Here is an 11,130-nt window from a genome sequence, read left to right as displayed (position 1 = left end):
TCCTTATTGTATCCCGCTTCCGCAGCGCATTATGGCCAAGCTCACCATCTGAGTTGGATGAAGTGGTGGTGATTTCTCTCCGGAAAAATAAAAAAGATGAAGTGGTGAATCAAGGAAAGGAATGATGTCATCGGATTTCACAGGGATCATTTGTCGTTAGCAGAGAAAAACGCCATTTGTAAATAAACTTATCAAATTGACGGCCTTAATTTTGGACCTGCCTAATTTTGAGCTTTGGGTCAACTTATTTTTTTGACAAAACCGGCCCCGAATCTCCTGTGTAGTGTCGTGTCTGCCTCACCATTTTCCTCCTCCCTCCCATCGACACGCCGCCCGCCCCGCCTCCATTTCCCCAACTCGCGCTGCCGTTCCCGCCGCCCCAAGCCTCCAAAACCCTACCCACCTCCGCCCAGCCAGCCATGGCCCCGCCCCCCACCTCCGGTAAGCGGCCCCAAGCCCCCGACCTTGCCTCCTACCCGCATTGGCCCTAACTTGTCCCCTTTAATTTCCTCCCCTGCAGCTGCAGGCCTGCAGCAGCGGCGGCTCCTCAAGGCGGCGGCCGACGGCGACCTTGGCCGCTTCAAGAGTACGCCCGCGCCTCCCTCTCCCCGTGCTAGTTTTCCGCTTGGTTGTTTGTTTGTGCTCGATCCTGATTTGGGCGCGATTTTTTCCCCGTCAGGCATCGCGAGCGCGCTGGATGGCGGGAAGGGCCGCGTCAGGGAGGCGGTGGAGGCCGCCAGGGACGGCGGATCCGGGCCGCTGCACGCCGCCGCCCGCCACGGGAGGATGCCGGTGTGCGTCTACCTCGTCGAGCAGCTTGGCGTGAACGTCGATGCCGCAGACGACAAAGGTGCTCTGTTTCGTTTCACAAAATGTAAAATACCCAGCGTGTCTAGAAACTGAGGTGCCGCCTTGACGACAAAGGTGCTCTGTTCACCAGGGGCGCAGTCAGTAGGATGATAATGTACGCACGGATGCTTTAATTTTGCTGCATTTTAGGGGGAAAATTGGCAAAAACCCACCCACCTGCAGGGGGTTTCAAAAAAACCAGCAAGTTCTTGGATTGTTTGGATTGCTTAGCGTAATTCAAAAAACACACACACACACACACACCAGTAAGTGTTGATGTGTCCTCGACTCGTACAGAGGAGCCCCTGGCTCGGTTTGGCCCGGTGAGCGCTGATATGGTGCTCTGCTCACAGGACATCCAGCGAGGATCCAGATGTGGATTGTTATGTGGATCCTTCGGATGTATTGTAGGCAATAGAGACATGTTTCATAGTAAATACAAATAATCTTAATATGGATTTTCTTCTTTCAGAAATCAGAACATATGATTTGTTGAACTTCTTATTCTGATGGTTTCGATAGGTGATACACCTCTGATGTATGCACTTGGTTGGGGGAATTTGGATACTGTGAGGTATCTCCTTGATCATGATGCTGATCCAGAAAAGCGTGGTGAACACGGAATGACCGCTCTACATGTGGCAGCTGGAGCAGGTACCCCCTGTGCATACGTATTTCATATTTCTATTTGTTCATACTGTTACTTGTCAATGTATTTTGGCAGATTGCAGGTTATGGAATTTACTACTACCTCTATTCTTCTCTATTTGTCTTTATTGACTTTCTGTAGTCTTCGAAGTTTCATATTAACTACTACTCGTTTAACATGGTAGCGGTATGTACTGATGAAACTATGCTTTTATAAAGACAAATCTAGCGATATAATTCTTATATAGCCATGGTAGCTATCAACATGTTAGTGGCCAAACATCTAAATTTTTGACGGCATGTGTTCTAAATAGGACCTGTAAAAAATATTGCACATAGTATAAGATAGGGAATGCCCCATGTCATATAGTTTTTTTTTTTGGAAAAGGGGATGTACCCCAGCCTCTGCATCAGAAAGATGCATACGGCTCATATTATTAAAAGGACAGTTCAGTAACACAGTCTCGAAAGGTCGTAGTACAAACAAAAACAAAATCTCAAAAGAGGAAATACCCAAAGCCACAACCGGCTGGCAAAACAATAGGATCACTACATGCCTATCCTATTACATGACCGCCATCCAAACCGGTTGAAAATATCCCGAGCTACCATCTCCCATCGGGTAGACGCAGTAACCAAACGCTCTCTGGCCACCGTCGGAGTGAGTAGCGACCACATACGGATGAACGCCGTGGCCCTGAAGATAACATGCAAAAAGTGAATGGTTGTTGATCTGTTAAAGACTAAATCATTTCTGCAGTTCCATATTGCCCACAATAATGCACAAACGCCAACCCGAATGTGTCTTGCAGTGTCAGAATCCACCCCATCAAGCCATGTTCCAAATAACATGCTGATTGAGGTGGGCTGATTAATATTAAACGCAATATGAACCGATCGCCACAGAATCTTAGCCAACGGACAATCGAGAAAGAGGTGTTTGATGTTTTCGTTATGATCACAAAAGCTACATCTAGACGAGCCCACCCAATTTCGTTTTGCAAGGTTATCCTTAATCAAAATGACTTGTTTATGCACAAACCCATGTCATATAGTTAGGTTGCACATAGTTATGCTTGCGTCCTTCAGCTATTTAGAAAGATTTCCATGATAAATGGAGTGATTGCATAGGCTATCTCTGATTGTTCCCTTGTTTGTGCAACTGCAACAATATGATAAATGGAGTGATTGCGTAGGCTATCTCTGATTGTTCCCTTGTTTGTGCAACTGCAACAATATGATGTTTGTGGGACTATTTATCGTAAGCTATGAACTAATAGATAATTACTGCATGTTCCGTATTGATACATTCTGTCAAAAAGGGAGCTGTATCTAAAGAAAGTTATGCTATCAGTAATTTGATAGTCCTAATTAAGGCAGAAACCATAAAATTAAAGAGTTCCATCATATAGAACAGATTGAGATTATATATTCAGATTAATTATTTCTAAGCTACATGTTTTCATTTGATCCAGTGCTATGCGTTTTTGAGTAGCACTAACGAAATGAGACTTGATTATTGTTGTCCATGATAACAATTAAAATACTATATTCATTTTACCTTTACCGTTAATATGGTTTTCTTAATCTATCTTAATGTACTAGTACAAAATAAAATTGGTGTTGCATTGGGAGTCTCAGGCATGTGGATCCTAGTACGATTCAATATTAGATATTCAATCTGAATTAGCATTTGGTGCACATCTGATTGATATTCGAGTATGGCTTGTGATATTGTTTTAGCCACTATATCATTAGAATTCTACTATTTATATGTCTAATAATCTGTATTTCCAATTCAGGAATGTGTGAAATGATAGAGGTCTTGCTCTCAAAAGGAGCTGATGTTAATTCCGTTTCTTTCTGTGGGACACCATTGCATGCTGCTATTACCGGAAAGCATGATGCTGCTGTGAAGACCTTGTTGGATCATCATGCAGATGTAAGCTCCTTTTCTGTGCTTGGTATTGTTTGATCTACTATATTTACAACATGCTGATAATTGTTGCACATGTTTTTCATTTGTTGTTTTGTCTATTACCTTCTTTTTAGATAAATTTGGTTCTGTAGCATTGAGATGACAAGTTTTCAAAAGTAGAACTCAGTACTGAACTATTTTCGTTCGTTTAGTACCATTTAAATTTTCCACCCTAAGTTCTATTTAGGACTGGTAGCGAACCAAAATTTCTTCTTCTCAACATGCTTGCATACTTTAATTGTGTGACACTATTAATTCCTTAGTCTGTCTTGACAGTGTAACAAGGCAATGGCCATACATTATACGCCCCTGATCGCTGCTATCCATGTTCGCTCACTGAAGTGTGTGAAACTTCTGATTAAGGTAATGTACATCCTTCTTAATCCAGTTGGAATTTGTTTTCTTCAGTGACTAGTAAGCTCTCTGAGATTGTTTGATTTATGGCACGCTTATTTCCAATGTGCTTATTAATTTCTTCTGTATTAGGCGGGTGCTGATGTGAAGGGTGTTGGTCCGCTAACCCCGTTAATAGCCGCTGCGGATGATGGTTTAACTGATTTCTACAAACCTTTACTTGTGGCTGGTGCTGATCCTAATGTTCGCGATGATGTAAGGTTTAGTTTCTCATGTTTTTGCATGTTCTTCACACTATGGAATGATTGTTTACACACTGGAAGTTTTACAATATAATTAATTGCTGTTGGTATCGGTACTTCTGGAAGATGGTCTATTTCTTGATTCAGCTAACGGATGTTACTATTGATATTTGGTCTCCAATGGAAGTTGCATCTTAGTACATTTGCAACAGGAATGTCACCGTGAGACCATCTCTAGCAGATCCCGTATATGTCCGGCCAAGTGCGTTTTTCCGTCCGTTTTACGGGATGGGCCAAAAATACGGCCAGAGTAGGTCTGCTAAAAAGGGTCCGGCCCGTAAAACTTTTACAGGCGGCCCGTAAACCGCCCTCCATTCGTCCATTCCTCCATATATGCGGGCGCCAGTGCATTTTAGGGTTCCCGTCCCGTTTTCCCCCATCCACCCCCGCCGTGAAATCCCTCCTCCGGCGAGAAATCTCTAGACCTCGGGCTGCGATTTGCGCCGCATTTAACCATCAGAAGTTGCCGGAGATGGCATCCGCGGGTGCCGGTTGTGGCGGCGGCGGGGGGTTCGATGGCCGCAAACGACACAACGTCGACGAGACCGGAAGTTTGTCCCTCCGCCCTCCGGTGTCGGAAAGGCGCAGGGAGCAGGCACGCTGCCGCAGCGCGCGGTCCCGCAGAGCCGGAGCGTTGGCGTGGGCGAACTTGCGTCGCCTTGGGCGGATCTTCGATCCGGCCATCCAGCGCCTCCGGGCTCCCAAGCGCGCCTGGTGGGAGGCGAAGGTGCCCGTCGCCGCCAGAGATGCAGCTGCGGTTGCGCGTCCCGGCGCTCCGCGAGGAGTACCAACTCCAGCAGACCCTCTCCGGCACGCTCATTTACCACACCCTCCATGGCAACGAGCCCCTGCCCCGCGAGGACGGCTCCGGCGGCGAGGGCGACTCCGGCGATGAGTATAATATGCTAGTATGCTTTCCGTTTAGTATGATGTTTAATTTTGGTTTGTATTGAACTCCCGTATGGTATGTAGTAGATGAACTCCCCTATGCTATGTTTGATGAACTCCGGTGATCTGTGTTTTAGCGCAAGCTAGAAGTTTGAATATGCGGTATCGGTGGTTGCAGGATCTGTTCTGGCTGCGCATCCGGCGTCCTGCAAAAATTGTTTCCGGGATACCATAAATGATTTTTGCGGGCGGCGGGTTGCGGGATCTGCTAGAGATGCTCTGACGCCTGAGATATATAATCTTCATAACATTTTTACACATTCCTTCATATTCTGTGGAGATTGTAGTGCACATATGTTGAAAGGTTGATCTTATGTAACTATTATCTTATCCTTTGTCATGAGGGTGGGAAGCTAAGTAGGCACACAGCAGCAAACTGGCCGTAATGCTAGCATGGGTCATGTGCGCATGGTTGTGCGCACCTGGCCGGCTGCAATGTAGGTCCCAAATTAGGAACTCACGTGAGCCTGCGAGTGGAAATATATTGCCATACCCCTGAATCTTATGTAGTTATAATGATGTCATTATAATGATGTCAGCCGTGACATTCTGCATGCAACATCTGTCAGTCTATCCGTGGGAGTTCCCTTCTTTGATAAATTGGCTGCATGCATCACTCCGATGCAGAGGTCGGGGATGTCCTCCTTTTCAATAAAAAAAAATCTGTGGGAGTTCCCTTAGAGATGAAATTTTACTCATTTATTGTATTATAAATAGCAAAATGGATTGTCTCATAAATGTGATGCCAATTTTTTTGATTTCTCACTGAACATGCATCCTAACATGTCACTAAGGACCTCTGGTCACAAATACTTGCTGTTTTGGACATTGAGAATGTGTCCAAAATGAAAATTTGACCACTAAATTTCTATTGTAATGTAATAATACAATCTAATATGGTTAATTGGTTATAATATTTTGGAAGTTCATTTTGAGAAAAATCTTCACATATAATTTTCATGTTTGAAATTTAGTTAAAATTTCAAAAGTTTAACTACATGTATGTCCAAAATAGCATTATGTCTGACCAGAGTTAGTATACCTGAAGTATGTAGAAGTAATTGTGAAATCAGTGCAGTGAAATGTGAGCTTTGTGTTGTTTGCAATGTTCAATTTTCGTCAGATGTTCCGTGTGATGGACTGCTTGTTGCAGAAATATTTAGAGGTGCTTCAGATCTGTTTGAACTATATATAATGTATAACGACTGGATTTACTGGGCATGCCTTTGGTAGAGGTTATACTATACATGTTTGTATTTGTTAATCTCCCATTACCTCAAGTAAAATGTGTCTTTGCTTTATATTAACAGGGAGATCAACTGCCAATAGAGATTGCTGCACGTAACAATAGACGGAAAGATGTTGAGATCCTTTTTCCGGTGACATCTCGTATTCCATATGTGCATGATTGGAGTGTTGATGGGATACTTGCTTATGTCAAATCAGTGCCAAAGGAGGAGGTATAAATTCGACGATTTTGGCATATCTAAGATTATTATCATGTCTTAATACTTGCCCTAGAGCAGCCTACCCCAACTTTATTGGGACAAAAGGCACTAGAGCATTTTCTATTCTTTAGAATCTTCGATGCATCCCTAACTTGAAGCAAGTATATCAGAGTTTAAACACATGTTTGTTCCAAACACAATTGGATAACTGGAATATCACCATAGGATTGAGTGGATGAAATCAAATTGACATAAGTCGTTTCTCTTGAAAAGTTGCAGTTCATTTAATCTTCAAACTTCGTCATTACCCATCTGAAAAGTTCCATTCCATTGACACATCAAGACATTTATTTTCTTCTTTCTGGAACCAAATCATTCATCGGTATTGATCGCATTATGGATAAAAGTTTGCAGAATGGGAACAAGATATGGTGTCAAATGTTTGTCTTCCTAACTAAAAGGATCCTTGTGTTTTCTTTTCCCACTTAATTTTACATATATTGACTAATCTGAAAAACATTGAATTGACATAAGCTCTAAGGATCACTTTGATACTTTTCTTTTGGGCGGTCTCAGTTCAAGCGGTGGCCTCAGTTTGCATGAACTTCTGAATTTGACTGTTTCAGGACGACCCGTTGTACAAAATGGGGCCAGCTTATCTGAAATCAGAAGGAAACAAGGCATACAAGAGAAAAGATTATGTTTCTGCAATAAATTTCTACAACATGGTATGTGTTGTACTATGCTCTTTTACCAGCTCCAAATTAATCAGTGCAAGGAAAAAAAATCTCCTAATGTATCATTGTGGTTTATGAACTAGTTGAATGGTTTGCAGAATTTTGCATCTCCTTTAAAAATCCAAATAGTATATTTTCATTCCTCTGGTGCATCCACATTTTTATTAATTTAATAGTGTAAATCTGTGCATATGCTGTAAAGGATAAGTGCTACAGTCTTAGTTTCAGTAGCAAAGGTTATGGTCATTAGGGGAAGCCATGGTCCACTGGGTGTTGCTATGGCCTAGAGGTGGTGCATGGACTTGTTATTGCTTAGATGATTCCAAATGAGGCCTAATGTCTTAATACGATGGCCAAATCTATCAATAGAATTTAATCGAACCCACAGTCACCAATTTCCTGGGCCGATGTGGTCGAAGAATGGGATCAAGGAATGGGGCACACTACTTGCGAAAGGTTTTGACTTTTGATAAGGCCAGGACAAGATTGTTTCTGTGTTCCTGGGATGAGGAGCATGACATAGTTCCACATTCCCCGTGACTGATCTAACATAATCTATATGAATCAAAATGAGATATTATCTTATCTGGTTCCTTCTCAAGCTACACCTTCTTGCTCCTCACATTGTGTCAGCTTGGTGCCTTGGCCTGCCTCCTTCGATAATAGAGCTAGAGCCACACGAAAACAGGAAGCTATTGTTGTTGTGTAACAGGCATACAGCAAGTGATGTTCTTGTAAAAGGTTCTAAATCTCACTAACCTGCACTTGGCTTGTCTCACCTTGTAGCGAGTATATGGGAATTGTCCTTGTGATTTGCTTCATCTCTGAAAGGTTGATTTTAATATTTCCTTTTATGATCGAAACTCCATTTTGACAATCAAAAAAAGATATTAAACACAAATAAAATGACATGATTATTGTCTACTCACTAAATTCCTTCCACAAAAGTTAGATGTGCTGTTCGTGCTTTCACTGAATACCTAATTGGTTAATTTGTTTCGACTCCTTATGTTTCAGAACATTTCTCCATTGAGGAATCAAGATTTTAGTTATTTTCATTTCACTGATAACAGTCTGGGAGACCTCTAGTCATGATTGTAGTTATGAGTTAAGACGGTATTTTCTTTTCCCTTGACCTGTCTCTGTGACTCAACCTTTTTATTCTAATGATAGAAAAGGTTAGATGTCTGGTTATTTAGCATTAATCTTTCTAGTTTTAGTGCTTAATTAGTCTTTTGTTTGGACAAAACTAGGGAAACGTAGGGAGTATAGTAGTACATAACACCAAGTCAGACTGAATGATCCACTGTGCTCCAGTGTGTTGAAATATATAAATGATAGACCCAGTGCATAGAAGCTCCCATACAAGGTGGGGTCTGGAGAGTGATTGTAGGAACCTAGTCTTACCCGTGCGAAGTGCAATGCAGAGAGGCTGGTTCGAACCCAGACTGATTACCTGGTTAAACTTGTTAGCCTACTTGTTTTGCATTACCCGATTTAAGGGGGCCTTATATTTGTACTTCGCTGATTAAATTGAGCTACATGGAAAGTTTTGCATCGTTGACAACTATGTTACGAAGAGTCTGCAGTACCATGTAAAACCCCATATATTTTTATGGAATGCACGACATGTCTTTTGTAAAATGACAGCAAAGTATTATAACTCATCGTGAGTTGATAACTTCATACAGAGGGAAAATGCTATAATTTGAGTGGATGACTTAACCAAGTCTGCATCCTTTATATATTTATTTTGAGTCTCCAATAGCCCAAACTCACTTTACCACCTAATTCTAGTGATACGACTGCCCATCAATGTCTTGTGTACAGGCGTGAGTAAAAAGTTCAATCCTGTATGTAAGTGACAGTTGCCAGTGTGATTCATTATTGTAGGCAACCAAGCTTGATCCTGAAGATGTAGCCTTGCATTCAAATAGGAGTGTTTGCTGGATTAACTTGGGTGAAGGAGACAAGGCCTTGGAGGCAGCCGAAATGTGCAGGATGATACGTCCTGATTGGCCAAAGGCCTGTTACAGGCAAGGGGCGGCCCAAATGTTTTTCAAGGTGAGATAAAACTTCACAATTTACAGCTAATCCTTCTGCTGTGGCCAATCCCTTTTTATGCTCTGATGACACTACAATCCATGTCTTCAGAACTATGAAAAGGCATGTGATGCATTTCAAGATGGTCTGAAGTTGGACCCGACAAATGTTGAGATTGAGAACGCATTATGCTAACATACTTATCCCCATCTCCGTGTCTATCAATGTCGGAATTTTAGTGTAAGCATAAACCTCACTCAGGATTCCATTACTGTGTCATGATAAATCATACAGAGCATCGTACTAAAGCATGCATACGGTGCATACTATTCAGGTCAATACACTAGTTTGATACTCCCTCGGCCCCTCCGATCACAAATATTCATTTTAGGGTTGTCCATAGTTAAACCTTAATAACTCTGACCATAGATAACACAAGGTCAGTACTGCTAGATTTACCATGTTAGGTAATTTCATAATATATGAACTTTCTATCCGAAACAATATATCTTTAGAGAAATTGATGGTCAAAATTTCACCTTGTAGACCATGTTGATGTCCTCAGCGACTTATATCTGTGATCAGATGGAGCATATGATTTTTATCTCAAGAGTGAATCCCAAATTGCGTTGTCATGCATTGCTTTGCTACTTCAACACATCTATATAACATAGTAATGTCATAATTTGACTATGCAGGGAGGCATTCAACTCGATGAAGATATCTCGTGCCAAAACGGTCTCATGAACCGCCATCCTTTGATCAGAAGAGACCTACCCAAGGCCAAGCTGTTTCTGTGCGTGCTTCCCCTTCGATGTTTAAAGACGTTGAGTTGAGAGGTTCCGCGTAGTACTGTACACACGAGCTTATCTGGCTTCTTTGTATATAGCGTGTTGGGTCATGATGGTACAATCTATTTGCTGTTTCTCGCTACTGAATGCTGATCGTAAGTTTGAATCCTTAGACGCGCGGCGACAATTTGTCTGCATTTTCGTGCCAAAATGCGAGAATTATGTAGCAACTGATCCGTGGTGTGGTGGCATGAAGTTGGATGATTTCATCCACGAATTGGAGACGTCTTGAATTTGGACGTTTTCAGCCATGAATTGGAGGTGTCTTGAATTTCTGCGTCTACATTTCCTGTTCTCTGTTTGTGTTTATTGGTTATATTTTTTTTCTCGTAGCTAGTATGTTGGTTACCTTACCTAGTTTAGCAAGAGTCTCCTGGAAGAGACGATTTTTTTTAAAAAATATATTAGAAAAGGAGGAAGACCCCGGCCTCTGCATGTAGACGATGTATGCAGCCACTTTATTAATTATTCATAAAAGATCTTACAAAGAAATACAACAGTAAGTCTGAAGCCACCGTCTAGGCAACATCTGTCGCTACTCCTACCCAGTTGATGATGGAATGCTAATAGTTCGTGCCTAATACCACAGACCTCGCAGCCAAGCCTAACATCTAAGACCTGAGGCCTCAACCTAGCCACTTGCCGGGTTTGGGGCACACACTGGTCCGGCACGCTCTCAGAGGCCGCCGCTGCCAAATTGCCACCGCTACATCTTTAGAGCCGTACTGACGCATCAACCTTGCTAGGTCTAGCTGTCGTCGACGCCACCACGGCGCCCAACGGCACCACCTCCCTGCGCGCAAACAGCTGAGCATGTCGCGGTAGCCACTGATACACCTCAGCACCATGTTGCCAAGTACCACCAGCCGACACAGCTTGAAGTCTTTGAAAGATCTGTCGTGTGTAGCACCTGTCGACCAGGCATGACAAAGCGTAGCACTTGTCAGTCAGGCATGGCTTGACATCTCCATC

At 42.6% G+C, this 11,130-nt stretch overlaps 1 protein-coding gene across 2 annotated transcripts; it reads left to right on the top strand.

The window, feature by feature from the left end:
* The first annotated feature begins 306 nt into the window (after window positions 1–306).
* On the top strand, window positions 307–10,429 carry LOC123082675 (ankyrin-1). Of its 2 annotated transcripts, XM_044504959.1 has the most exons (12): window positions 307–441; window positions 521–586; window positions 680–850; window positions 1,372–1,503; window positions 3,300–3,439; window positions 3,752–3,838; window positions 3,962–4,084; window positions 6,390–6,539; window positions 7,154–7,255; window positions 9,158–9,328; window positions 9,419–9,547; window positions 10,006–10,429. In XM_044504959.1, the coding sequence occupies exons 1-11, from the start codon at window positions 420–422 to the stop codon at window positions 9,500–9,502; spliced, it is 1,248 nt and encodes a 415-aa protein (XP_044360894.1). In that variant the 5' UTR covers window positions 307–419; the 3' UTR covers window positions 9,503–9,547; window positions 10,006–10,429. The 2 variants fall into 2 exon arrangements, with proteins under 2 accessions (XP_044360894.1, XP_044360893.1); XM_044504958.1 differs by lacking the exon at window positions 9,419–9,547.
* Window positions 10,430–11,130: the final 701 nt, after the last annotated feature.

Source organism: Triticum aestivum, chromosome 4A (genome assembly GCF_018294505.1).
Source record: "Triticum aestivum cultivar Chinese Spring chromosome 4A, IWGSC CS RefSeq v2.1, whole genome shotgun sequence".
NCBI lineage: Eukaryota > Viridiplantae > Streptophyta > Magnoliopsida > Poales > Poaceae > Triticum > Triticum aestivum.
The sequence above is the reverse complement of the archived record's forward strand: the minus strand, read 5'-3'. Positions and strand labels throughout refer to the sequence as shown.